Consider the following 26235-nt stretch of genomic DNA (forward strand, 5'->3'; position numbering starts at 1 on the left):
AATTATTGGATACCAAGAATGACAAAAGGTATATGGTTGTGGTAAAGGAAGGCTACATTTGAATAATACTTGAGATGGGACACACCTTGCAGGCATAACCCAGTCGCTGGAATAAATGATGGCATTTCTGTGGATAAGTTGAGGTGCAAAAATCACTTGGTTATCTTTAGGAAAAGTTATGTTTTGGCTTAAAATATCTGCTTTTTATCCACAAAAAAGACAAGACATAATGAAAACAACAAGATAAGAGAACACAAAAGCACATAAAAGTAAAACTAACAAAACAAAAGATCACAAATAATACCAGCAATGGCAGTAATCTCAGGCAGTAAAATGTACAAATTATTTAAGTCATTTTTACCTAGTTTTGGTTCACCTGGACTTTTTGTGTAATAATGCACTTAAAACCTCAGTCTCTTAATGCACAGTGAAGTTATATACATCTTTTTTTCAGGACAACCTTGGCTATCAAAATATTTAGGCTGTAGTGATGTCACTCAAATGTACAAATAGTTATGAGACCATAAAGACATAAAAAAAATCAGAAATTGACAGAAATTGAATTGTACAGATCTTTAGTGATAAATCAGTAAATCATCAAGTATTATGCACAAGCTTTTTTGCAGTTGAAAACCTTCGTCCCAAGTGTTCAATCAGAAAGTGAAAAAATAAACATTAAAACTATTATAGTTCCAAAAATGAACACACTTTTCCAAAACAAGTCTGTGCCATTCTGCAAAGCAATGCCTCTCTGTGCTGCTGCAGAGGGCCACATCACACTCCTGACATTTCAGAGAGGGGCCTGATTCTCCTGCCTGCTCTGCATTCAGTGAACACAGAGTTTACATCCATATGAGGCCCTGCTGCTTGTAAGACTGTCTCCTGATCTACCCTTGTCTCATTATTATGATTATTATTATTATGATGATGATTATTATTATTATTATTATTATTATTATGATAGGGGCTACCAGCGTTTATTCTAATGCAGGAGGCGCTGCCAATAACACAGAGCGACAGATACAGCAAGATTAGACCAATCACAGTGCAGTTTTCCAGGGCTGAATAGAGAGGCTTTTAAGAGCTACGATGCATCGGAGTCATCCCTGTGAAAGGCACAGCCGGGAGCTTTACACTGCCGAAAAAAGTAAGACGATCCGACCCACAGTCGCAGAGTTAGGACACTTTACATAAAGTGGAACACATTTTAGTCACCAGCGACTACGCCGGGCCCAGAGGGTACCTACTTATTCATTATTTATTAATACATGTGATAATCTCTCCATATATTATGTCGCATTAGAAATGTTGCAACATATCCTCATGTAGAGTTAGTATGATATCTTATGAAAATGCACACACAACATCGTATGATAAAATAACAATTAGCACCTCACTGATGATGCTACCTTCTTAACAGATTAAGGACTCCTTCATCTCTGCAGCCATTTCTCCTATTCTCTTGGTTAGTTGTAATTTTTGTCTGTTTATGTGATGATTGATGGTGATGATGATGTTGTTGTTGACGGTGATGTTGATAATAATAATGATAATGATAATGGTTGCTGCTTCCGACCACGTTTTATAAATGGTACCTAGGGTGTTTTATGTTGTTACTTGACTTTTTTGTTGAAAATCATGTCATGATGGAGAAATGTTGATCTTTTAATCCATCTTGTAGGGTTCACCATGCCCTTAACTTAACTTTTGGCTGTATTTGTTTCAGCTTATTGAATTTGGTGTCCTATATTTGGCATGCCCTTTACTCCCATTGGTCATGTGACCCCAGCCACTGAAAATATGAATATACAAATTTCGGTGCCTCACTTTTCTGTATAGGAAAATGCACAAAAAGTGCATGAGCACAGCCTGAATGTTGATACGATGCATATGAAACTAGCGAGTGTAAAACAGTCATGGATTTCACAAATGTACAAAGCCAACATTTTCTTTTGGTGACAGGGCAACATATTTAATCTATAAATGTGAACTTTAAAAGTGATAAGACATTCCTGTTGTCAGAGATGATTATACACCTACCACAGTTGTCTACATCTCAAAGGAGGTGATACTGCCTTGAAAAGCTTCCCCTTAGGATCACCAGTGTAACAAGTTGGAGACAATGGCAGGCTTATGTATGTAGGTCAATACAGATCATGGATCACTGAGGAGTGACTGAATGTTGAGTGTCGCAGGTGCAAAAGCCTGTCTACTGAGGTAAGTGCATGTGACGCACCTGCTGCCTCCCTGAACAGAGACGTCACTGCGGTTTTATTACAGGAACATGATCTCTGAGCATAATCAGGAACACACCGGGAGGTTTGATCCTTTGTTTTTCAGAAAGACACTCTTTGCTTTCAAAATTACAAATCCTCTATTGTGCTAGCTTAGTACCAAAAGTAGGATCAATGCAATGTGACTCAAATAAATAAAAATGTATGATGGATATTATTTCCTTTGTGAGTAGGCTATTTTTACCTGATGAACTTCTAGGACTAACAACACCCAGAAAACATTTAACAAGCTAAACAAGGGGGTTAGATGGATCAGGGATCCTCTACTATATATTGTATAAAATTAAAATTAAGTTGAAATTGAGATAAAAATTAAAAAAAATTTCAGGTCTTCTCTCATTTGCCCTTGCCTGTACCTGTCAGCAGTAGTTGTACCATAGCTGGTTGCGTTAGCCTCACCTTCTGCACTTTTGCAAGTAGTTTCTGAAGTGGATGGTATGTCAGAGTCTCTGGCTTAAAAAGTAAAAAACAATCCATTGTGGCTCACAAGAATGTCTCTACACATGGAATAATACTAATAATATTACAGCTAATTTGCTAATTTGTTTCGAACATAGCCTACACAAATGTAGGCAAATTTCATGTGCAGCACAGTGATTTAGCATGCACATCCATCCTTTACAAATCCTAAAAGTGGTGTTTTTTAATGAAGATTATCTTGCTAAATAAAATTTGTAACTTTCATGTGTTTCTTTACCACTTTTTCTTCTGCAATGATCCTAAATCCAATGGAAAAATCCCATTGGCCTTTTAGCGAGGGATTCACGGCGATGCTAACTTCCATGTTGGCCTCCAGAAAACCGTCATCCCTGGGGCACTCTATTATTGTTGTGTACTTAACCTCTTTTTTTTGTGAATAAGCAGTTATTCAATGAATAAGCAGTTATTCAGCAATTTATTTGCTGCTAATATGTTGTATTTGTGTTAATTTATATTTTCAGACAAGTTTTACAAAGAAAAACTTTAATTAAACTATCAAATAATTATTTGATGGCCCCCTTCAGTAACTCTGAGGACCCCCTATGAGACGCAGACCCCCTGTTGAAGACCTATAATCTAAAGTGTCAGTAGTAAGCATCAGATTTTTGTTGACAGAAGCAAAACAACTGCTTTTTTCTACTGTCAGTTTACCACTTTTTGCAATTCATAACAGAAATTTAAATATTCAGGTAACATCATAGAATATAATAATAGTAAAATATAATAATAGTGTTAACTGTAGTTAAAGTAAATGTTATGAAATTGAGGAATTTGCATAGTACTCCTAAATCCCCATATTTTTTAGGGCACAGCACAAGCCACAACTCCAAGATCTTTTTTGGATTTGAGTTATTTTTGGTCAATACAGCAAAATGATGCATTGTATCTTTCAATGTATGAGATTATGACAATAACTCAGAGCAACCGAGCCTCAGGTTTCATTTTGGAGGACCCCTGGTGGCTGAGTTGTGCTCATGCCTTGTCATTGTTTCGTCCATGGGTGCACATTTGAGTGGCTAGTATTTTCTGCCTGCGTGGAATTACAGTAATAGTACAAATTGTTGCCTTTCCGAAAGAATTACTATTACAAGATTCCCCGACAAAACATCCATCAATCAACTCATACTGGCTGCAGTCGTGATTCATTGGCCATTTATGTGGTTTTGAAGGCTGACATTTGGTTGAAGGACGAGATCATATAGTGTGCAGTGAAGCCCTCAGAGGAAAGGGACCTCAAATGCCAACAATCTGGCTATGGAGCTGTAATCTGCCTCCACAGAAATACTGAATGTCACTGTAGACAATACCCACACACATACACATGTGCGCAAACAAGATCACTGTAACACCAGCATGTGACACGGATAGAGTGACCAGAATGCTTAGTCACTCTAAATATTCCACTTTAGCAATCATAACTCCCCGGTGGAGCTTTGAGGGCTCCCATGCTCGGAAAATCTATCACACATTGTTGATACGTGTTAAGGCATGCCACTCTGACCTGCTGATTGCATTTTCACACAGCGGCCACTGAGGATGACTGCATGAATATTCCCTCTGTTCCCACCTGAGAGCCTGATGGGATTATTAAAGTGTGCAAATGCACATTCTCTACAGTAACAAGCCAAATCCTGCAGGCAGAAATGTTAACAAAAAACTTACGCAGCTTTTTTAGGGGAAAAAGTTTGACGGATAAGCATCAAAATTAGGAGACTGTATTGACCTCAGGTCTGCAGATGTAAATGCAGTGTTGCACCGTGGGTCTTAGCAGCAGAGCATAAAGCGAACATACTGCTTGAGCATGAAGCCTTTAATAAGATTTACTCAACCATGTATGTGACCAGCAGTTGCCTTAAGGTCACAGAAATGTGCTTGTGACCAGAGGATTGCCGACGTAAAACCCCAGAATGACCCTTCACTCTACACTGGTGCTACTGAGTGACCCACAATAGAGTAGTGGGGTCATACTGGGAGTATCCATTCCCAGTAGAATTCTTTTTATTCTTGCTACAACACACTTTATTTTGGAAGGCAAATTACATATATATTTTTCCTCATTTTTGCTGACTCTCCATTAAGAGCACATATCAAAATACACAGTAATACTTTTAGGCAATATGTAAAAATGTAATTATCTCTCTTTTTTTTAATTGTTAAACTAAACAAGGCATAGCACAGGTGAAAAGACAAAAATTATAAACAAAAATACAAATGAAAAAAAAGATGAATAGAGGTACAGCCATATAAATAAATGGACAAACCTAGGAGAATTTCCGTTTGTGAATAAAGTATTTAGAATAACAAAATTAATTGGATATCCCAGAGTACTATTGTCTGAATTATCATAATGACAGATAATATCTCTGAGGTTAAAGGAGTAGACTGCGGTAGAGGGTTCCAGACTCTAGATCTGTCTAAAATATTTTGGATATTTCACATTAAAAAAAGAGATGAGTGATAGTTTCTATGGGATGTTTGCAAAAGGAGCAGCAACCATCAATGTCTGCAGTCCCATAAAGTCTTTCTAAACTATCATGTGACATCTGTTCTGTCCGCCTCTCGCCTGCCTTTGTTGTGCCGTTAGCAGCACGTGGTTATATTTCAATGTGTTTGTTTCTCTCCTTTAAACTACAACTGGCAGACAAAACAGGCAAAACTGCGGTTTAACAGGCCAGACATGAGTTATTTAAAACACAGAGCAATGAGCACTGAACAATAATAAGCACACTCATTTTAAAGTGCACTATTGAACATCCGCTGTGCAACCATATTTGCTCAAGTTAAAGATTTGAATAATCCCCAGCTGTGACCTTCTAGCAGTAATTGCAAAGACCTTATATTTCTACACTGGGATAATTCCATAAGCTAACATTATAGAGCTGCTGCTTCACTTCTCTAAAAGATTTGGTTTAGAAAATGAGAGAGAGCAAATATGAGAATGAAAAGTGATGCCGTTTATCTTTATGTCAATCTTTATTGCGTAAGAACTTTACACGGCATTTGTGTGTATGTACAGCCCGATATCCACGATAAAATGTTGAAATAGCACGTTTCTGCAACCCTGACCCTAACTGTGACACCTAACCTTAGCCCATTTCATATGTGTCATATCAACGTTTCTAAACTGATGTAGTCTTAAGAGATGATGGATGGTGTGATACCTAGCCCAGACGGCTGCCAAGCAGCAGACCAGTGACAATTCCAGCCCTTTCTGGTGACCAAACCGGGTATTTTAAGTCAAAACATGACCTTTTTCCAACCCTAACCAAATGCTTTCTGTGCCTCAACCTCACCACATGTTAACCACAGTGTCATCACAACATAAAATTGAAAATTTAAATGTGAAGAAAAATATACAGCCAACAATTATTCTACTGATTGTGTTGGAATGCATAAACTGTGTGCTCTTTGGGCCTAAATATTTGCAGAGCATGTGGCTGGTTTGTATTATCTGTGTACATTGAAACTGTGATATGAATCAAATACCTCAGATTACACAGAGACAGTGCACAGCGGCAACATTGTGACTGATTCTGTACATACTGAATGTAGATCAAGGGTGTGACTTGCGGTTTCCAGCACACAAGGCCATAATGACTCATGGAGGTGTTTTTGTCAGTAAAAATAGGCCCTAATAATTAGAATACATGACTGTGAACAGCTTTCCTGGCAGTATCTGTGGTAAAATGCAGCTTTAATTAGACTAAGGATAAAGAAAGCATACGTCCAGATGATTTATAATCTCTATATAGCAGCATATTATTGTAATTTGTCTTGTTAAAATGTATCTTGCTGGGCACGTACCACAGCCTAGAAAGTGTTTTTGCAATGCACCAGTGTCAGCATTCCTTCCAGAGAGCTCTGCACTAATAAAGAGAGCAAACAGCCAGGTTGTCTCCTCAGCTTCTGATGCTCTGCCAGACCATAGCTAAAAAAAACAGTGCACTCATGTGGCTCTGCAAAATATAATCTTGGTAATTTAATGTGACTATGTCAGGTTTTCTCAGATAGATAGATTTAGGGTATATACAGACTCTTTAAATCATTCGTATTATATTATATTCCATTTCTGATAATATATGGTAAAAATTCTATTAATAGCCTGGGCTATTATTTGCTTAAATCACCGAACTCAACAGGCTTATATTTGGGACAGGCAATAATTTATGGGACGGGCTTTTAATTCCTTTCACACAATACTGTTGCTCAGCAAAGATGGAAATACAATAAATTAAGTAATAAAAATTAAAATATCCAAAATCCCATAAAAAAATTTAAAAAAGGGGTTGGGTAGTAAAACAAACAAAAAACAAAGCAAGAAATGACCTGAAAAAAAGCTTAAAAATGATATTAATTCTGTAAAATAATTATGAAATATATAAAAAATATATAATTATATACAGTACATATATATAATTATGAATGTAGTTTAGTGGACATTTTTTAAGCAGTCTTCTACATCTACTAGTGTCTTTTTTGTGGCTGTCTTGTTTACTGTGCTGATAATTCTGTCTTGTTCGGCGCTCATGGTGTCAGTACATTTAACTGAATGATTGAATTGTGGAGAATCTTACAATTAACATTGTGAGTAGTATGTCCTTATTGACAAACTTTAAACATATACATATTGTATGTGTGATCTAAGCAGCTAGCTAAGGTTATCTCCAGCAGGTGAACTGCATGGCAACCAGACCAGGCTTCTAATTGAGACCGGCCTTTTGTTGTCAAAATCATAGACTGTTGATAAAGATGAATGACGTGCCCCCACTTTCCCCAGCTTTGCTTAAGTGAGGCTAAAATATCCAAGATACGTGGAGTGCCATCTTGCGCTGTTGATGTCATTAAGAGCCAGATTCTGCACAGTCGCGATATCTGCGGTGGGGGAGTTCCCGCCAAAACATCTGTCTGACCAAAAGTGAGCAGCTTCATTGAACGGGAGAGCATGGATTGGCTGTCACAGCTGTCAATCTTGGCAGAAAATCCCCTTTTTGTATTATTGAATAACTCATTAAAACCAAACTTATAAAAAAAAACAATTGAACAAACATCAGGTGTTGGAAATCGTCTTTGGGAAAAATTTATTTGGTGTGTACTTTTAGTTTGGCCTATGTCCCATTCACTAACATGGCGGGGCGGATTTTGTGACCTATACTGCAGTTAGACACTAGGGGGCGATCAAGATCGAGAAGTTATACTTTGGGGGAGCTGTCATGCTGTCCATTTTTATATACAATCTATGGTCAAAATGTGCCGCCGCACTGGGCAAGTAAAACGGACTTGACGTTTAATTGGGACTAAGCTTATATTTTAGCTACAGTATCGCCCTAAATCCCACACACTGGACCTTTAAGTAAAACATCTGATCAAGACAGTGGGGTGATTAAATTGTATGCTTGAGACATGAGAATCTGATAGATGGGTTCTGGATTAATTGGGATGTTTTCATCTCTCTCTCTGAGGTTAATTGCACTGTGACTGGCTGAATGAATGGAGCCAGCCAACAGTGCCTCCTCCTCCTCCTCCTCCTCCCCCTCCTCTTCCTCCTCCTCCAGGAGCAGCAGTGCCAAATTGAGTGCGCAGGGTGCCCAGGTGCCAGCACAAAACAGAATCGGGATTAGATATCAGATCAGCACGGAAACACACTCAACTGTCTCTGATTTCCAACCCGCAGAGATTTCCCCTCCGACGGCGCTCTGTGTCACCATGAGCACAGGAAGAATCAAGGTTGGGTGCCAATCCCTCACCTCGCTCGCCGTGCGCACTCCCCCCTCCTCCTCCTCCTCCTCCTCCTTCTTCCTCCTCCGTGTAATACAAACCTCGTGATCACCCATTCAGCGGTGCCTGCGTCTCCTGCTTTGGGGGAAAAAAATAATAAGCCGACTAGCCAAGGGGCAGGCAAGCCAAAAGTATCCGGGAGACAGACAGGTGTCGCGGAAGTTTACACTTGCAGAGGCGCATCCCTCCGCGTCTTTTTGTCATTATCTGGGATACCGTGAAAGAGACTGTAACTGGCGGTCATCCGGCACCCACTGATCCTGTGTAAGTGATTCTCCACATCAACTCACTGCGAATAGGTGAATGTTAGCGCGATATAATGAGCAGGAATGAATGATTGCAGCACGAGCCGCGGTGTCAGGTGTCTGCTTGTGTGATTTCGGTTGCACGCTTGCATACCTTGATATGAAATGACACGTTTCTGTGAAAATTCTGTGATCACCTTTTCTGTGGCGTTTGCTGCAAGCTGGCTGATTCACTGTGGATATGTAGCTGGCCATTTGTCACCGCAGGAGCTCACACAGATGTTATCATGCACTGTGAATGAAATGAGCAGGTTTTAAATGAGGAAAGTGCGGCATTTTTTTTTGCTGGATGCGAGGTGGATATAATCAGGTAGATTCGCCTCACAGCTTGACACAGTCCAGAGTGCTAAGAAGAAATTAAAACCAGATTCAGTAGGTGCAAAATGTGACTCATCTTGGTTTTAATTAGCAGAATTTAAAACAAAGTTATGTTGTGTCTCATGGTTGCAGAAAAAAAAAACTTTAACCCAGAGGAATGCAAGCTGAAAATCCTTACTTGGCAGCCCCTCTGATTGGCAGGTAGCTGAACTAGTGCAGTTTATTTCTCCTGTTTTGTTTTGTGGTGGTGACTATCACCTGTTGACAATAGCATCGGGGTTATCTTGGGAAGCTCTTTGGGGAGACACCAGGAATACATTCACCCACATGCCGGGTGAATCAGTCTGCTATTCTGAGCATTTCATTCAAGGAAAAATCAAGATCACTCAGCCAGGATTACAACCCATTCTTAGAGTTTGTAGTTCTCAACACTTTGTCACATGCACAGTGACTCAGAGGAAGATTCAATTAGCATCTGTTTATGATTTTAACACTTCAGGTCACAGTGTGTTTGTGTGAGTGCGTCTTCACAGATCAGCCGCAGCGTTCTCACCTTGCCAGCCTCTACTCTTGCTCTGCATAGTGGTAATTGGCCAGGTAGTGATGGATGAGACACAGCAGGTAGATGTCAGTGACAAATGATCAAGGGCTCTTCCTCATTTGGAGCCTCAGGGTGAGGATTTTTGGATGTTCCCACTGTCGGATTTGAGTGTTTACAGTGTACGGTGAGAGTGTTTATTTGGTGTGTCACACTAAGCAAGTTAAAAAATATGTTTTTGGCATGACCCAGGGTTTATTTAGACTGGATGTATTCTTATCTACAATGTTGGCTTGGTAAAAGAGCAAAAGTGGTGGCAGTTACATGTGGCACTGCTGATTTGCGTTGTCACTAATAACATCAGTGATGACTCCATTCTGTTTAAATGTGTCAGTAAACCATGGCAGTTTGATGTGTTCAACACTGATTCAGCATGCTGAAGGCAAATTTCAATTTAGGGTTATGCTATCAGACATATAGGAAGCAAGGGTTTGACTAAATCATCAGAGTTTCATATGACTTGACTTGTGGCTTGCTTGACTTAAAGCAGGATCTCAGCTTAACATAATTTTGACAAAAACAAGTAACTACTATGACATTTTCTCTGGCCTTCATGCTTTTTATTGTTTACTAACCTGTTTTCACTTGCGTTCCTGATGTTGAACGTAATACACCCTCCCCCCCAAAAAAAACCAAAACAGAAAAGTGTACTCACCTATTGTAGAGCTGTGTACACTGCTTTGCTCTACTGGGAATGGAGTCTCTTGTCTGTTTTTAATGGGTTTTCCCATGTTTAAAAAACCTGCATGTACGCACTAATTTGACTGGGAAAAGGGTGTATGTGTTACTTGCTCCCACCATTGCTTGAATGCCTTGTTAAACTCTGCGTGTTTTAACATACTTCCCATTTGTTCTAAATGGTTTCTACACATATACAAAACATTGATGCATAGACTTAACTTTTTCAAAACGTTACTTTGTTTTTCTCCTGCAGCTTTCCCCCATACTCTGCAACTAAAGGCAGTTTGCTTCAGTGCACAGGAGGATTTTGCCAAATGAAAAAGTGATGTCAGTGCATATTATCTATTGTATTTAATGCTGATGTTGCTTTATAAAGGCAATGCTGGCCAACATTCTGCATATTATGCATTTTTTTTGGACGCATTTCCAATAACTAATTCATTTTTAGATGCTTATGGCGTTTGTAACCACTTACACTGCTCTTTCCTTAAGGATGTTATGTACGAATGAGGCTCCGTGGTTGATTGGTGTTATAAAATTCACACAAATCACACCGTGCTTTGCTTCTCACTTTACAGCTCGTCAGATGGTGCAGCAGTTGGAGGAATGTGAATTTTGAGTGCGGTATATGCAGTGCAGTTTTCTTGTTGCTTCTCATTTCGCGCTGATGAATCTTCTTGATGTCTTTTTGACAGATACTTGTCATATCCGGGGTTACAAAAACATCTTGACCACCTATGTCTCTGCTGTCATGTGGATGTAGACAAATGACCAGGGGGACAAAGAGGCCATCACACACAATAACAGATCTCAAGTTTTAAAGCACCTACAGCAAAAGATTCCTACATATTTTCAAGTGCTGTGTAAAAAAGTCTGCAGGACATATTAAGCAATAATCAATGCATTACATGCACTTTAATACAGAATGCTTTGAATGGCTGTAAATGCACATCTGCAACGTCAGTTCACTGTATTCACCTTCAGTCCAAATAGTCATTTCAGGGAAGTCGTTCTCAAATCACCTTCCCTCTGGCTGTGACGAAATGCTGATCCAATGGAGAGTGTCTAAAACAAGCAGTTCATTTAGCGCTTGGCTGCACCTGCCCTTTTAGCACTCCGACTGGGCCCTGTCCTCAGCTCGCCCATCCTCTGCCGACTCTCTGAGGTGACAGACGGCAGCAGAGTCAAGAGCTCTGCAGCATGGTGTTGAGTGTGGTGTTTTTGTTGTGTTTGAGTGTATTTGGGATGATTTAGTATCAGTGTGATGTGGTTGATTGATGCACACGGTGTGTCCTTTTGGGAAAATACAGGTTCCAGTTCTTTCTCTTGAGAGATGCATCAGTATGACCTATTTTCCCATTGAAGTCACTCTCCACCTCTCTCTGTCTGAGCACTCAGAGTGTCAGTCTGAACTCTTGTAATCTGACAGTGTTACACTGGGACACTTCATTGTAGTGCCAGTCAAAATAGGACAGTGGTGAGTGACCGAAACTACATTTTTTTCAACTCAGTGAAAAGTGAACTGATATGATAACTGCAAAAGTGCACTTTTAAAAACTCACTTTTAATCATTTGACTGATTTGTACCTAAGCCAGCAATAAATTTACAGAACTAATCAACAATATTTTAATCCCCATAATTCCCCGCATGCAGCTCTGAAAATAAGATAATCTTAAACACCAAATCCTCATGGGACAATATGTGTGGTTACAGTCAGGATTACCACCAGTCTATAGAAAATAAAAGCTTAACAGTTTCAATTATATCGCTGTGTTCAAAATGTGTGAATGGAAATTTAGGGGTAGCATTGTTGATTGTTGAGAACTAAAGTGAGACGAAGAAAAAACAAACGCATGACAATACATGTAAAAGTGTGTCTGTGGTCATCTTGTACTGTGTTTTGTATCTGGAGTCTCTGATATTTTCACTATAATGGTACTTTGCAAATGACTATTCACGAAGTAGTTGTATTCAATTTACAGATGTACATAATACAGTGTGCTTATTTGGATATATCCATAGTTGCTGCTAACATTTTATGCGAAGCGTGTGTGTTGTTGTCTTTCCTTAATGGCTGAACCACTGACACTTCATTTTTGATTAAATTTGTATAAAGAAAATATTTGAAATATTATTTTCGTATGCCAACGTTCAGTACAAATGCAGAAAATAGTTTACCTATATAGCAAGGTGGCAGCCTAGTCTCAATCCGGGGGCCATCTGTGCCATTATTAGACTTGTGTAGTATAAAGAATGCAAAAGTCCTCTAAGGGTGGCTCGGAGGCAAGGTGGATGGGTCCAACAAGTACAGGACTTTGACCCTGGAAACCAGTGTTTGTGTCCTGTGGAAAACTTAAATTCAGTGTTAAATATTTTGTATCATAAGTTGTCAGTCACTAGTTGCGTAAGTGGTTACTAATGCCAACTTTATCCTTACCCTGACTGTGTAGTTTTTTTTGCCTAACCTGTACTGCCAACAATGACTAAGTGTTTTTGTTGTCTCATATTAACCATACCTCTATCATATTTTATTTGCCATAGCTCCACAGCATCTTTCCCTAAACATAACTATGCTGTGTCTTTCATTCGCAGTTATTGCAGAAAGCGAGGATTTTAAAAATGTTGGTGCTGAAATTAATTGCAAAAGAATAACCTGATACTGACATTGTTGCCTGGTGATAGGGTTGAATAGATTGTATAGATTGTACTCACTGGGGATGGGTATTTTTAAGTAACTTTCATATTCAAGTACTCGCATAAAATTATCAGAGTACATGACAGAAACAAATGCAATTTTAAATTCATTTATTCAACAACCAGGCTTCAGTAAGCCTGTTAAACCATAAACTTAAAAGCAAACATAAGAAAAATCAGCAAACTCACAGTCACTGCTGTTAAAGGTACAGGTTAAATACAGCATGCTTATAATCAGCCTTAAATCCCCCCTCCAGTTTGGTAGACAGCCAGTCATTTTAGAGAACAGGGTGGCAGCTGGGGTAGCCAATCAGATTTCAGGCCACTGCTTAGACACGCCCCTATTGCTTGGCATGAGCTAACTGCAGCAGCAGCTAAAACTCTCTCGTAACACCTCGCTAACACCCGACAATGAGCCTTTTAAGGGTCACACTCCTGTAGTTGTAGTAATATTAGAGAGTAGGAGAGAGGACAGTAGCAGGGCAAGGAGCCGAAGCAATACACTGCACACAGATCTACAGTGAAATAAGATTGTAAACAGTGTAAATAGCCTAGTAAAAAAAGAAAAGAGGAAATTATAAGTCATGTTTACATGAGAGAGCGGCAGTGGTGGCGAGTAATCTTTACTTTGAGTGAATACTGACGTCCAAATCAGCACAAGTGTACTCATGCCCATTCCTACTATGCACAGATAAATTGCACTGACTTTGTGATCCACAGAAATGCAGGAATCCAGAGTGTAGTTTGTCTGGTCAAAACATATGCTCTATGCAGTCTAATAGTTATTGGTTAAATAAAATCGAATACAATCTAAGAATCTCTGAGAGGTAAATGTGTGCAGCTCACTTTTCCATCAGCTTACTGAGATGGTGTTCAGTTTAGCCCACACCCTCTCTTGTCTGAGGCGGCTGAACAAAATTGGTGAAGCATTGAGGCAGTCTCCAATCAGTGTCACTTAAGGAGGGGTTTGTTTGTCGGAAAGCCCACTCTCTTTTCCACTGTGTACAGACTGATAGCTCATCTGTGCTATTGTTGAGGGTGTGTTAGTGTTGCTGCAGGGTGGTGACACAGCTCCATGGAAGAAGATTTGATATGTGTGTGTGTGTTTGTGCAGTCATGCATGTATGTTTGTATGTGTCTCAATGCAAATTGTCACAATGGAAATGGATTGGCTGTGTGTACGGTTGCTGCTCTCAAGTATGTGCGTCACTGAGGCTTCAGAGGCAGACACTCTCGCAGACATAAATGATGCTCCATTGCCGTCCTTGACACCACTCACTATAACAAGAAGCCCTGAATAATTGCCTTCCCTTGTGGCTATACAATAATGGCCATACAGTAATGGTGCATTAATCTCCTCTATACATTAGGAGAGAAACATGGCAGAAGGCAAAGATTTTAGACCAGCCCATCACTGTTGGTGCTGAAATATGCTAGAGAGCAGCTATGTTGATTTTCTTTTACTGTTAGTTGGTAAAGGGCTGAAAAATTATGAATGTGCTCTCTGCAAGGCATGAAGCTCTACACGAGGCAGTGCTGCACTAATTTTGGGGATTTTTAAAGAAATTTTACTCTTAAATTAACTGAGATACTGCTGCAGGTTCCTGTCAGAATGACAATCAGAAAATGCACTAATTTCAGACTAAGTTGGTGAATCTTCAGCCGCGCAGAAGATACGTTCCCACTGATTCCACGATTGCCATCAGTATTACAGTATAAAAGGCAAAAAATTTGTTGGCATTGTACCATTAGACATGATACTGAGTCATATTTTAGACAATATTTCATTTAACATTAGTGTATATGTGCTTTAATATTAGTCAAAATCAAACAAGGTATTTTTAATAGTTTTAATGATTTTGATAGAATTTTAGGACAAAGGCCCCCAGGTAGCCAAAGTGACCTGCCACGACACTGGCCCAAACTTGGCACGATTGAAGAAATAAGTCAGGCCACATCTTTGTGACTTGGCTGAAATTCAGAATAAATGACGCCCTAAATAAACTCGCCCAATTCTGGCCAATCCGGTTGCCTAGTTTGGATGAGACTCTGGATAAATTATGTCCAAGAATTGGACCAAAAAAAAAACCTGACCAACATGGCCATCACTGGGTCTTAATGATATCTGACGACTTATATTATTGTAAATCCCCAAAGAGACAAAAAGATACCTCACATGTTTGTCTGGTACATTTAATGGAAGGCTATACAGCCAGCAGCTGGTTATTTTGGTAGCAATCTCTTAAGATTTCAGTCCTGTTTGATTTGGCAACACTTGTACTTACTGGTTATAATGAATGGGGTGCTGCAAAACAATATTGTCATATTTAATAGTGAAGTCAGGCAATAATTGGCTTTTTTCCATCATTCACAGGTCTGCAGACAGCAGAGCATAATGGAGTTGTTTACCTGGCTACATTGGAGGTGTGCAGCTTTGCATCTAACAGTTCACTGTGGCTGCTTCCTCTTCTTCAAATACTCCCTGCAATATTTGAAACTGATCTGCTGCCATTAAAAATGCTGAAAATTGTCTTTTTGTTGGATGCATTTTTGATTGACCGAAAAGTACAACATTTGCAACTTTTCCCTGTTTCCAGTTCTAGCTTATGATGCTGCTGCTAGTTGTGGCTTCATATTTATAAATCATATTCATCACCTGAACATCAAATTATGGCCACGATTGAGCACATTTGTTTTGATACTTCTGTGTACTAACCAGTGCAGCTATAGGGTGACAACTTTTTCACTTGCTTACACCAAAAAAAAAGTTTATTTCGAATAGCTAATAGAACCCACAGACTGTGACATTTAGAGTGAAACTCTGCAACATGCAGGACTATAGAGTCCATTGTCGGTGCTGCTGTATGTATCTGTCGGTGTGTGTGGACACATGCTGGCACATGATTGTCCACATGAGCCTGAGTGTGTTTTTTAACATGTTGTATAAAGTGTGCTATTCTGTCAGACTGGATAACCTTTCCTGAGGTGAGGGCAAGGTCACTTATCACAGCTGAATGAGGAGCGCTCGTGAATGGTATTCTGTATTTACACAGTGTGAAAGCAGATGTCTGAGACTGAGAGATTTTACATCTTTTTTTTTCCACTGTAGCTAAGAATGTGACAAAAGCTCTCCCTCACACATGTGCATGTGTGTGATTGAGTGTGTGCTTGCATTTGCCCTTGTGGATTTTACATTCCCACTGATACAAATGACTCATAAAAGCATCTGATGGAGATATGTGTAAGGATGAAATCAAATGGTAGCAATGAAAACAGTATTCCTCTGGTTTGCCTGGAGCTTTTAATCAAAATGACAAACATGAGGTAAAGTTTGTTTTGCTGCGTAGATGCTCCAGTCCAACAGTGATTGATAATATTTAAATGTGTTTTCGGAATAAATAGAGCTGAATATCACAGAAACAAACATAAATATGTACAATTTTGTTTTCTGTTGTTAAAATGTAAACATTCAACAACAGTCTATGATGAGACAGACCCTGAGCTGAACTGGAGGATTGAATGATTAGCAGAGTGAGAGGAGAGACGCTCTGTCGATGAAGCTATTGGCCCAATAATAGAACGGACATAATTGTCTGGCCTTCTGAGTCATCATTGCTCTCTCCACTGCCAGCGCTCTCCCATCTTGTTTAGACACTGCAGTTAATGGACCTTCTCCTTCTGTCCATCACCTCATCTGTCTCTGCTGCTCTCTTTCTCCCGCCATCCCTCCGTTTTAGTTTTATGGGCCGGCCCTCGATCTTGCCCCTCATCATGCTTTCCTCACTTCTTACTTGCGTCCCTTTCACCCCACAAATAACCGATGTCAGGCTTGTTTTTAAGTTGGCTCAGTCATAAACAGTCCAGGTTCTAACTTTAATATATGATCAGTACAGTGCAGTCAGTCCCTGAGTAAAATCCAAGTGATATCACTAATATGCTGAGGGCCGTCACAATGTTTATGCTATCAGATTAACACGCAATATACTGATTCATATCATATTCCAATTCCAGCGTCTGAATTTTAAGAATTTATAGTTTATTGCTGTTTGAAAGGGTGTACTTTTATGGTTATATAGCACACATTTTACAGTCATTTTTTGTAAAAATTATACAATAACTTAGTAAAGCAACTAGTAGCCAGTAATTTACTGTCAATGCACAATTAAATATTTAAAGTGTACAAATAATTTCACTAAAATGCATAGGCCTGTCTCAGTGATTACACAAAGAAATTATCATATGATATATGCAGATACGGCCTCAAATATGTTGCTGACCTCGATATTGCCTGTTGTGTTTACTTGGGTGTTTACATAAAAATGTCACCAACATTTTGGTCAGCATGATGCCAGAATAAACAGCAGGGTTTTCCAACTGATTATAAGACTCTCCACCTCGATTCTGATGGAAAATAAGACTACGCTTCAAAGACGACATAGCGTTTTTTGTGGAAAAATTTTCTTTTAACTCTCAAACGGAGTAATTTTGTGCTACTCCAACAAAAGTACTTTAATTTATACATACAATCCATACTTTCCTCTCTCTAAAGTCAGACGATATTGTGGGTTTGTGAACGCAGCGAAGCCAGAACTCTTCATGAGGAATTTTACTTGCAGGGCGAGTAATTGATCTGGCGATCCAGTCTGATGTGATCAGATCAATGCAGGACAGGAGGAGAGCAGAGGCGAGTGAATGCAAACTTTTGGACCCAGTGAAATGAACTATCAAGTTTCACTTTAAGTGCACCTGGCATTCTGTTGCCACATCTATCGTCTAAGAGAGTGGTGCAGTGAATGACCGAAAGCTATGCAGTCCAGCAGCACTCCAAATTAATGGTCCAGCTCCAAAAATAAAATCAGTACGATGGCAGATGTTTTGATTGTGGTGGGCTGCCACAAATAAATTGTGTGGGAAACCATGTGCTCTTTGACAGGGTGTGTTTGCATTCTTATACTGTTATATCATAATTATATCAGTGGCATGAAAATGTCCCAAAAAGACAATAACACTGTTTATTGCATATATTTCTGGGATAATAAATTGACCAACAAAATTAGTTTTTGCGAAAGCCCTAAAGAAGGGTATACAGCTGTATCTCTCAAAGGTTTGCAGCTGGATTGCACCCAAGTACGTATAGCATGTTTACACAAATGCACACACTCACTGTGTCACATACAAGATGAACCATTCCAAAGCTAAATGAATACCTGTAAAATGCACATTACTGCACAGAAACATGACATCTGCAACTACCATGTTTGTTGACAGGCTCTTCACAGCTTCCAGCCTGCTTTGCATGCTCCATGCAGAAAACATGATCTTATCACACAGGAGGTGTGCTTTGAATGTCTATGCTTTGGGGAGTGGAGATACGGTACAGTCAGTTGCATAGAGTGATGTTTATTTACGGAGGCTGTAGTTTGTGGTGCTGCTGAATTGTGTTGTCATGCAGCAGCTTGGAAAAAAGAGACAGCTCAAATTTTCTAATTATCCAATGAAATATCTAAATTTAATTTCTACTGGATGGATTGCCACAACATTTTGTACTGACATTCATGGCTTGATAATGGCTTTGATGAAGCCCTGACCTATTTTTGGTTTAGGGGAGGGCAGCATTTGTTTTCATAATCACATTAGTAATGACCAGAAACAGTAAAACGAATACCCCCCCCCCGACCACTAAACTCCAGTCCAAACCAATTTTCAGCTGCACTGAGATCAGAGTTCACGCTGCAGGCAAACAGCTTCTGTAGTGTAACAGTGTATTTTGTCCACAAGTCATAAAAGGAAACATTGCAATATTGTTTGCATGGTGAGATCTGTGTTTCTTTATACTGGATGTCTGTTGTAATAGGGTGTGGAAATCTGATTTTTATGTTTCTGTTCATCGCACTAAAAGCCGAGCCAGAGACCTATCGGTGTTTTAATTCCTTGGCTAATAGAGGTTGATGAAAGTCATAAATTACTTAGAACCAGGTGTACAAGAGATCTTTCAGACACTCTGCCTAATTAGATGCCAGGCATATTAATGCTCAGCTCCAAAAGAGTGAATTGATTCCACAAAAAAAAAAAAAAAATCATTTAAAATTTTCTGTCTCTCTCTTTTCCTCCAGGGTTGTCTCAGCCTCGGCCCCCAGAGCAGCAGAGCCCGTGCCGCTCCTCGTCCATCCCTCTCGGACCAGCAGCTCAGTGTGGCGAGGCCAGGAACAATGGGCCGGAAGCTGGACCTGTCGGGCCTGACGGATGACGAGGCAGAGCATGTCTTGAAAGTGGTCCAGCGGGACATGAAGCTGCGAAAGAAGGAGGAGGAGAGGCTGAGGTGAGATGGGATTCTCCTGCAGGCGCTTTTTTCTAGTATTTTTACACGTTTCAGGCGACACACACAGGATGATTTGAGAGGAGCTGATAAGGAGGGATGACATTTGCCTGTGAGCAAAAAAAATGACCAGATATAGTTGTGTACAGCTGGCTCAGCTGACAAAGACACTTACTATATAGGCTATTATAAATGTCAAGGGTTCAAATCTCCCTTTCCTATTCTGCTACTGACACTATAGATAAGTAATAAGAGCAACGCTGTTTTTAGCATTTACAAAACCAAAAAAATCAGGTTCAAATATCTATCAGAATTGTCAATTGCTTGCATAAATGTAGTTGAATGTGACGCTTCACAAATAGTAACACTGTTAACCCTGCCTTTGTTGTGCCCACACTATTCCTTTTATTCATCAGAGATAGATTGTAATTAAAATCTCTTGTTGTGAGATCTGAAAGCATGATTTTTGAACAAAGCCGATGTGTTTTCAGCTGCAGTTATTTCTCTACAGGATTTCCAGCTGTAGGGTTATGAAGGCACAGTCAGGGGCTGTAAGAGGGAAGATGCTTGTCTTGTATTTTCTGCTTGCGGGCTGGCAGGTCTGTGGGGGTCAGACGGTCTGGGCCTCAAGGCTCTGCTCCGGTGTCACAGCTTCTTACTTAACATGCGACAAGTGCTGGACCGTCGTTCTCCTCCTCTCCTCCTCTCCTCCTCTCCTCCTCGTCCTTCACTCCCTCCCTCTCCTCCCTGTGACAGCCCGTAAACAGAGGGGATTCGGTTCGGTTGTGACAGTCCTCCATGGGAGTTTGTCTATCAAATGCAGTCAGATCAGTGTGTCTGCTTTGTGTTGTTTCAGCAGTACTACAGGGGGAAGGTTTTAGTTTTCAATCTCCAGTGTATCTAATGTCACAACAAAAATGTGTTTTTTGCTGCATTTTAAGTGTGGTTGCACCCTATAATTTTGTGAACACAAATATGCTGCTTTGACTACCTGCCAGGCCCCTGCATCAGCTATTTTGTTGTGGAGATTTGATGTCTTTCTTCAGATTTGAACGGTGATCCTCGGTGGTTTTGTGTTCTTGAGCGGATGCCATGTGTGATTAGTCTGTGTTACTCAGAGCATTAAACATCTTAGCCGTACTCAGAGGAGCGCAGCAAAGTTGCTACACAAACCAGAAAGCAGCTGTTGGTCCGCAGTGCTTGAAACTCTACTTATTTTCCCAGAATCCGTTTCAAAGCAAAGATGGTGTATTCCCAAATTACTGGGCTGTAAAATGTTCTCCCACCAAGCTGTCATGAATGATCAAAAAGAATTTCTGCCTCTCAGGCTGTTATTACTGCTGTTTACTGTAAAAAGATGAGCACATTAATGTTGAGGCAGCAGGCAGACATTGATGAGGCAACAGTTCTTCATAAAAACAATCAGACTGTGTGTTTGTAGCCTTGTTAATGTTTTAAAAGCAAAGTTTCCAAAGTAGATATTACATGCAAACTGACAGACAAATTAGTTTGTTTTAGCAGCTAAAACTGCTCGTGTTACACAATAACACAGCTGACACAGATTTGTTTCCCTCCTGTATTTGTTCTAATTGTGTTTTTACTGTTGGATGTTATTCCTTCATGCAATACCTCCTGAACACCTAACTGATGTTTCAGCTCCCTGAAGATTAGCCTTTGTCACATTTTTTTTTATTCAGTGATGACAAATTGAATTATCTAACAAAGTGCAAGTTCATAATAACAGACTGTGAGAGTACTAATAGAAGTAAAAATTCTTCCTTCAGTGTTTAAGTATTATAAGCAAAATGTAATTAAGAACCACACCCAGGCACACTGACTAAAAGACATTCAACAACAGTTTTAAAAAAGTGCAATCTGTGTGTTCTTATTAAGGGCAGTTTTTGCAGATGGGATGAGGGATTTTTTGTAAATGTTTTTCCGGGCCTGTGGGGTTCTTTAGCGTCTGCCTGATGGCAGCAGCATGAAGGAGTGTGCAGGGGGTGGGAGGGGTCCCCAGTGATGAGGGTGGCTTTCCTCATCACTGAGCGCCTGACAGCTCATCATTTATTGGAGTATTTCAACAATCCAGAAACAATAGATCATGTTTCTAAAAAATAATCTTTCCCAGCTGAAAAGCATAGGACGCCTGTTTCATCTCTGATACATTATATAAATTGACATTTGGTTTCACTGCATCCTAAGAGATCACTGGACTTACAGTATGACTTCAAGTGCATGAAATTCACCTGAATTTACTTGCGCTGGTTTTCATCCGAAGAACAAGGACGTGTCCTCGGTCAGGCTCAGGTTCCGGTGGCCGTCTGTGTTACTGAACTGTTGTCTTTTGAATTACGCTTTGCATCAATCACTTTTTTCTTGTATCTAAAAGGAAGAGTGCTTGTCTAACAGATCAGGTTACAGAAAGAGAGAGAAACCCATTTGTCTTTGACTTGAAATGTGAAACCTTTACAGTATATGAATAGGAATATTAAAGCTTGTGTACAGCAGATGGTGTTTCGGCAGATAGCTCTCTCCCTGTTGGTTTTTCACATCCATGCATGGCTGACATTTGTTTTTCTTCCTTGAATGAAGTCAGCCCTGCAGAGTTGTAAATTACCCTGTTGAAGGCTTCATGGGGTAGTTTATAAGCCTCGGCTGGCACTTTAAATACTCCATTTTAATTTTCTCCCATGCTGAATAATAAGAAACATTGAAACACTTAACTGATATTACCTTCTGTCTCATAAATATGGGACTGTAATAAATATGTAAATAAAGGTATGCACACAGCTATAAGCCTAGTTAGGGGCAATCAACACTGTTTTGTATATCACCTAAAGTTTTAATGTGGACTAGTTTATGATGCCTCTGCATTTCTTTGCTTTTATCACTATGTGAGGGATTTTTTATTATGATGTTGTATATTATTTTTTATTTCAAACTGTACAAGGAAAGACGTGTATATCTCAATGAGAATATGACTCCATAAATAAGAAAATACAGATTTTAATAGAATAAATAAAACCCATGAGTGATCCACTGTTCATCAAATTTACATAATTTGATTTTCTAGGATTTAAAATTGTCTTACAATGGCTAAGATGTAATACTGTGCAGACCTATTCTCAAGCATACCTTCTCACCTTTGACTCTGCTCATCAAACACGCAATCCTCTGCTTGTAAACAGGAATATATAACATGAGCCCTCAGCTTGACAACATTATCAAACAGCTAATACAGTAATCTGTTGCTAATGTTAGATTAATCCTGTGCCTGATCGCCAGCTCTGAGCACTCGAAGTGAAGCTCTGAGCAGTCGAAGTGAAAGTAAAACCAGCAAAATACTGATTTGTAGCTCCATCTAGCTTCTCTAAAACTCCTTATTTTGCCAATGTTATGGAGAGCCCCACCCTCGCAAGATGATCAGATTAGTTTCTTAGGGTTGTGATGTAACAAGTTTCTGGTGACAGTCATTGGTACATTGCAGTTCTAAGATGGAAATGCTTGGCACTGACTGCTTATTTTGCTTGTGATATGGCAAAAAACACTGTATGGACATGTTAAATACTCAAAACTTTAACTGGAGGCAGCTTTCAAGGCTCTAGCGTGTTGTTTTTACCAGACAATCTTAAACTTTTTCTTTTTTTTTCAAAATCTAAATTCTAGGAAATGGAGACAGTGCATTATCATTCAGTACATAGACAGTGGGTTTGTCATCTGAACCTGCCACTGACGGATGAACAATGCAGATTTGTAGGTTTCCATCTGCACTGTACATGTTTAATGAGGAAAGGGTTTCTAACATGTTAATCCACCCCCAAACATACACAAAATGCATTTTTGTGAGTTAATATCTGAATTATTGTGTCATTGATTCACACATGAGACATCTCTTTTCCACTACACTATCAAGTGGATGTCTCAGGAGCTTAGCTTGAAATGAACGGAGACTGCACCTGTGCTGCGTTTGCCCTTAAACCTGGAAGAGTTACCTTTTTTGGCTCATTAACTTCGACAGACTGAAGTGTTGGCCGGTATCTCTTTTTATCGTTTATTGTATTCTTTTGATGTTTTCTGCCATTGGCTTTAACTGTGAGCTTCGGCACAGCTTTTTTTGGAATAGATCTGGGACAATAAATCTTTAGTAACTTCCGTACCTTGATTGCTCTGCTGTTAAAGAGTGAGAGTGTGATTCTGCCAATTAGAGAGGGTGAACAGCTCAACCTCTGGCCTCCGCCGTCTTTGCGGCCGTACAGCTAGAGAGGCTCATTATGAAGCAGCAGGAGACTCAAGGGAGCACAGACGTGGGCCTACTTAACAAACAGTGCAAGCACTCCCAAGGGAATCAGACGGGGAAATGATTATAGATAGAAATAGTTATCCACCAATGCATCTGTGTGAGTGGTGAGAAGATGGCCTAAGCTCCAGCTATTGGTGACTCTTATGGTTAATTTGCTCTCAGCGTTAGGAAAGATCCACTCCACACATGTGGCTGGCAAGTCCTTGTATGGATGGGCCAATTACTGTATCCGTAATGCTTACTTCAGAACTCATTTAAATTGCAGCTGTGACAAGTCTGTCCAACAATTCATCTGTGCAACGCTGCAAGGACAAATTATTGCGAAGTATTGGACCAATTGACTCCCCCCAGTCTCGCTCTCTCTTGTAATCTTAGTTTGTGGAAATGCGCCCTCCGAAAATCCCTTAACATCATTACCGGTGCCCTGTTGCCTTAAAAATACGCATTTCAAGGTTGTGATTTCAATAGCAGATGCCAATATATTCATAAATGAGCAAGCTATTGAAACTACAAACTTCAATAAAGGCAATAGTTCACTGATAATAATGTTAAGGGATATTCAAAAGGCTCTTTTCCACAAAGTAACAGCTGTGAAAGCTGTGACAGGATGTCACAGACGCATGAAAGATTAACTGCAGTTATTCTATTAATGTTCATTTTTTTTAGCTTTATTAACCCTCCCTAACCTTGTATGGGATTTTTGAATCTGTACACTTGTACCTAATGTGCCTCGTGCAGCCAAAAGCTTCTTTCCATCTTTTCCTTTATGTCAGCTGGTGTTTCTTTTAGCGGTTGTGAATGTGACAGGCAGGTACAGGGATCAGGAGTCACACAGGAAGGTCAGGATGCTGCCAAGAAGGTGGCAGTCGGTGTCACTCTGTTGGTGCAGGAACTGACCTCCATTTCCTCCTGTATTTATCCTCTTGGCTCTCTGGAGATGACACAAACACACTCTCAAATGTCCAAAGTAAGAGGACAACTTCTAAAAAATGTATTATTTTCAAGCCAAGATAAAAGCCAGTCAGGTTCTGTTTGGCCCAAATAGCTCTGTATACACGACGATCGATAAATTGGTGTAATTGGATTTCAGAGCACGAGCAGTCAGAGGATGTTGCCCTTCATTGCAGGACAGTCCCTTTGGGCTGCAGTGCCATCTCCTGTATTAAAGCAGTGCTAAATGGGGACAGATCCACCTTCTGACATCTACTTTCACGACTGAGGTCATGTCCTTTTACAGCATCGGCTCCGATCTATTAAACGCACCTTCCTCAGTACAGTAATTAGCCCTGTAGACGATTGAACAGTCTATATGTATTAGCTTGTGTTTTGGTTTGACGAACTATTTTAATGAAACAGGTTTGCCGGACTAGTGAACTGACCTGAACTTCAGAAATCCTGAAATCGTGTAACTAGTCCAGCACAGCTTTGCGGGTGGTTGAATGGCTCCATTGTGTTCAACAGACATGTGTTATTCCTTGCTTCTCTAAGGTGTTTATTCTGTGCCATAATCCAGTGTTGGGCCCTATGTTAACATGTGACGTTCTTTCACATGAAATGGCCCAAAGCTGTAATGTGTAACTGCACACACACACACACACACACACACACACACACACACACACACACACAGAAGACTCTTAACAATAAAACAGCTTTTCGTGGCTAATCCCTCCACCTTTAGCATTAATGTATTTTCATGCAGCAGCCAGAGAAACAAGTCTGGATGGAGTTAATTTCAGTCTGCCTGTTGTTGTGGTAGTTGTGTTCTCTTGGCTGCGGTTCAATATTGGTGGGGATTAGCTGTGTTACGTTATTGGTGTGGGTTATTTGTCTGAGTCATGTTGATGTGGATTGTTTTTGATGTGGAAGTGCTGTGTTGTGTGTACGTGCCGCGTGTGTGTGTGAATGCACTGATTTTGTGGCGTGTGTATGTGTGTTTGTGCACAGCAAGAAGGAAGGACAAATCCTTTTGACCTTTTTATCTGTAGCCACATTCACAGGTGTATTACCAGCATCATTTTGTGATTCATCACATTTCATAGTCTTACAGGGTAACATGATTGATACAGGCCTGTTTATGCTCACAGTGATGGCCAGGAGCTGGTTACTGCCAGACTCTCTCTACTATTTCTTCAATGTTTTTGTTTAGTTTTTTGAATAAATTGAATTAAAAAAAGTAAATAGATAAAATGCATAAACAAAAATGATAGTGACCATATATAACAGATTTTCAATAAGCAACTTACATTAACATATCATGTCCAAAAAGGACAATGTCCAACAAACAAAACAAAACAAAAAAAAAAACCTATCTACGGGCTACAGCATGCCAGTACAACACTGGAGTATTTTTTTATTTCATCAAAGCTGATCACATAAGTCTATTTTGGCCTGACATTTATGCAGTAGACGTTTAATAATGTCACCCTCTTCTATGAGACAGGACCAAGTGTAATGGTGGACAAGAAGGTGA

At 39.8% G+C, this 26235-nt stretch overlaps 1 protein-coding gene across 9 annotated transcripts in view; it reads left to right on the forward strand.

The window, feature by feature from the left end:
• Nucleotides 1–1072: 1072 nt before the first annotated feature.
• The window catches only part of myripb (myosin VIIA and Rab interacting protein b), a 143670-nt gene continuing 118507 nt past the window's right edge, over nucleotides 1073–26235 (forward strand). For 2 of the 9 annotated variants that reach the window (XM_088071643.1, XM_088071644.1), the window contains exons 1-2: nucleotides 8365–8498; nucleotides 19260–19465. In XM_088071643.1, the coding sequence (XP_087927769.1) occupies nucleotides 8478–8498; nucleotides 19260–19465 (227 nt within the window). In that variant the 5' untranslated portion in view covers nucleotides 8365–8477. Of the gene's footprint in view, nucleotides 1148–8362; nucleotides 8499–8579; nucleotides 8814–19259; nucleotides 19466–26235 lie in introns of those variants that run through there. The other 7 variants (XM_088071641.1, XM_088071642.1, XM_088071647.1 and 4 more) reach the window with 6 other exon arrangements.

Source organism: Plectropomus leopardus, chromosome 21 (assembly GCF_026936395.1).
Source record: "Plectropomus leopardus strain MGB_pleo_1.0 chromosome 21, ASM2693639v1, whole genome shotgun sequence".
Lineage (NCBI taxonomy): Eukaryota > Metazoa > Chordata > Actinopteri > Perciformes > Serranidae > Plectropomus > Plectropomus leopardus.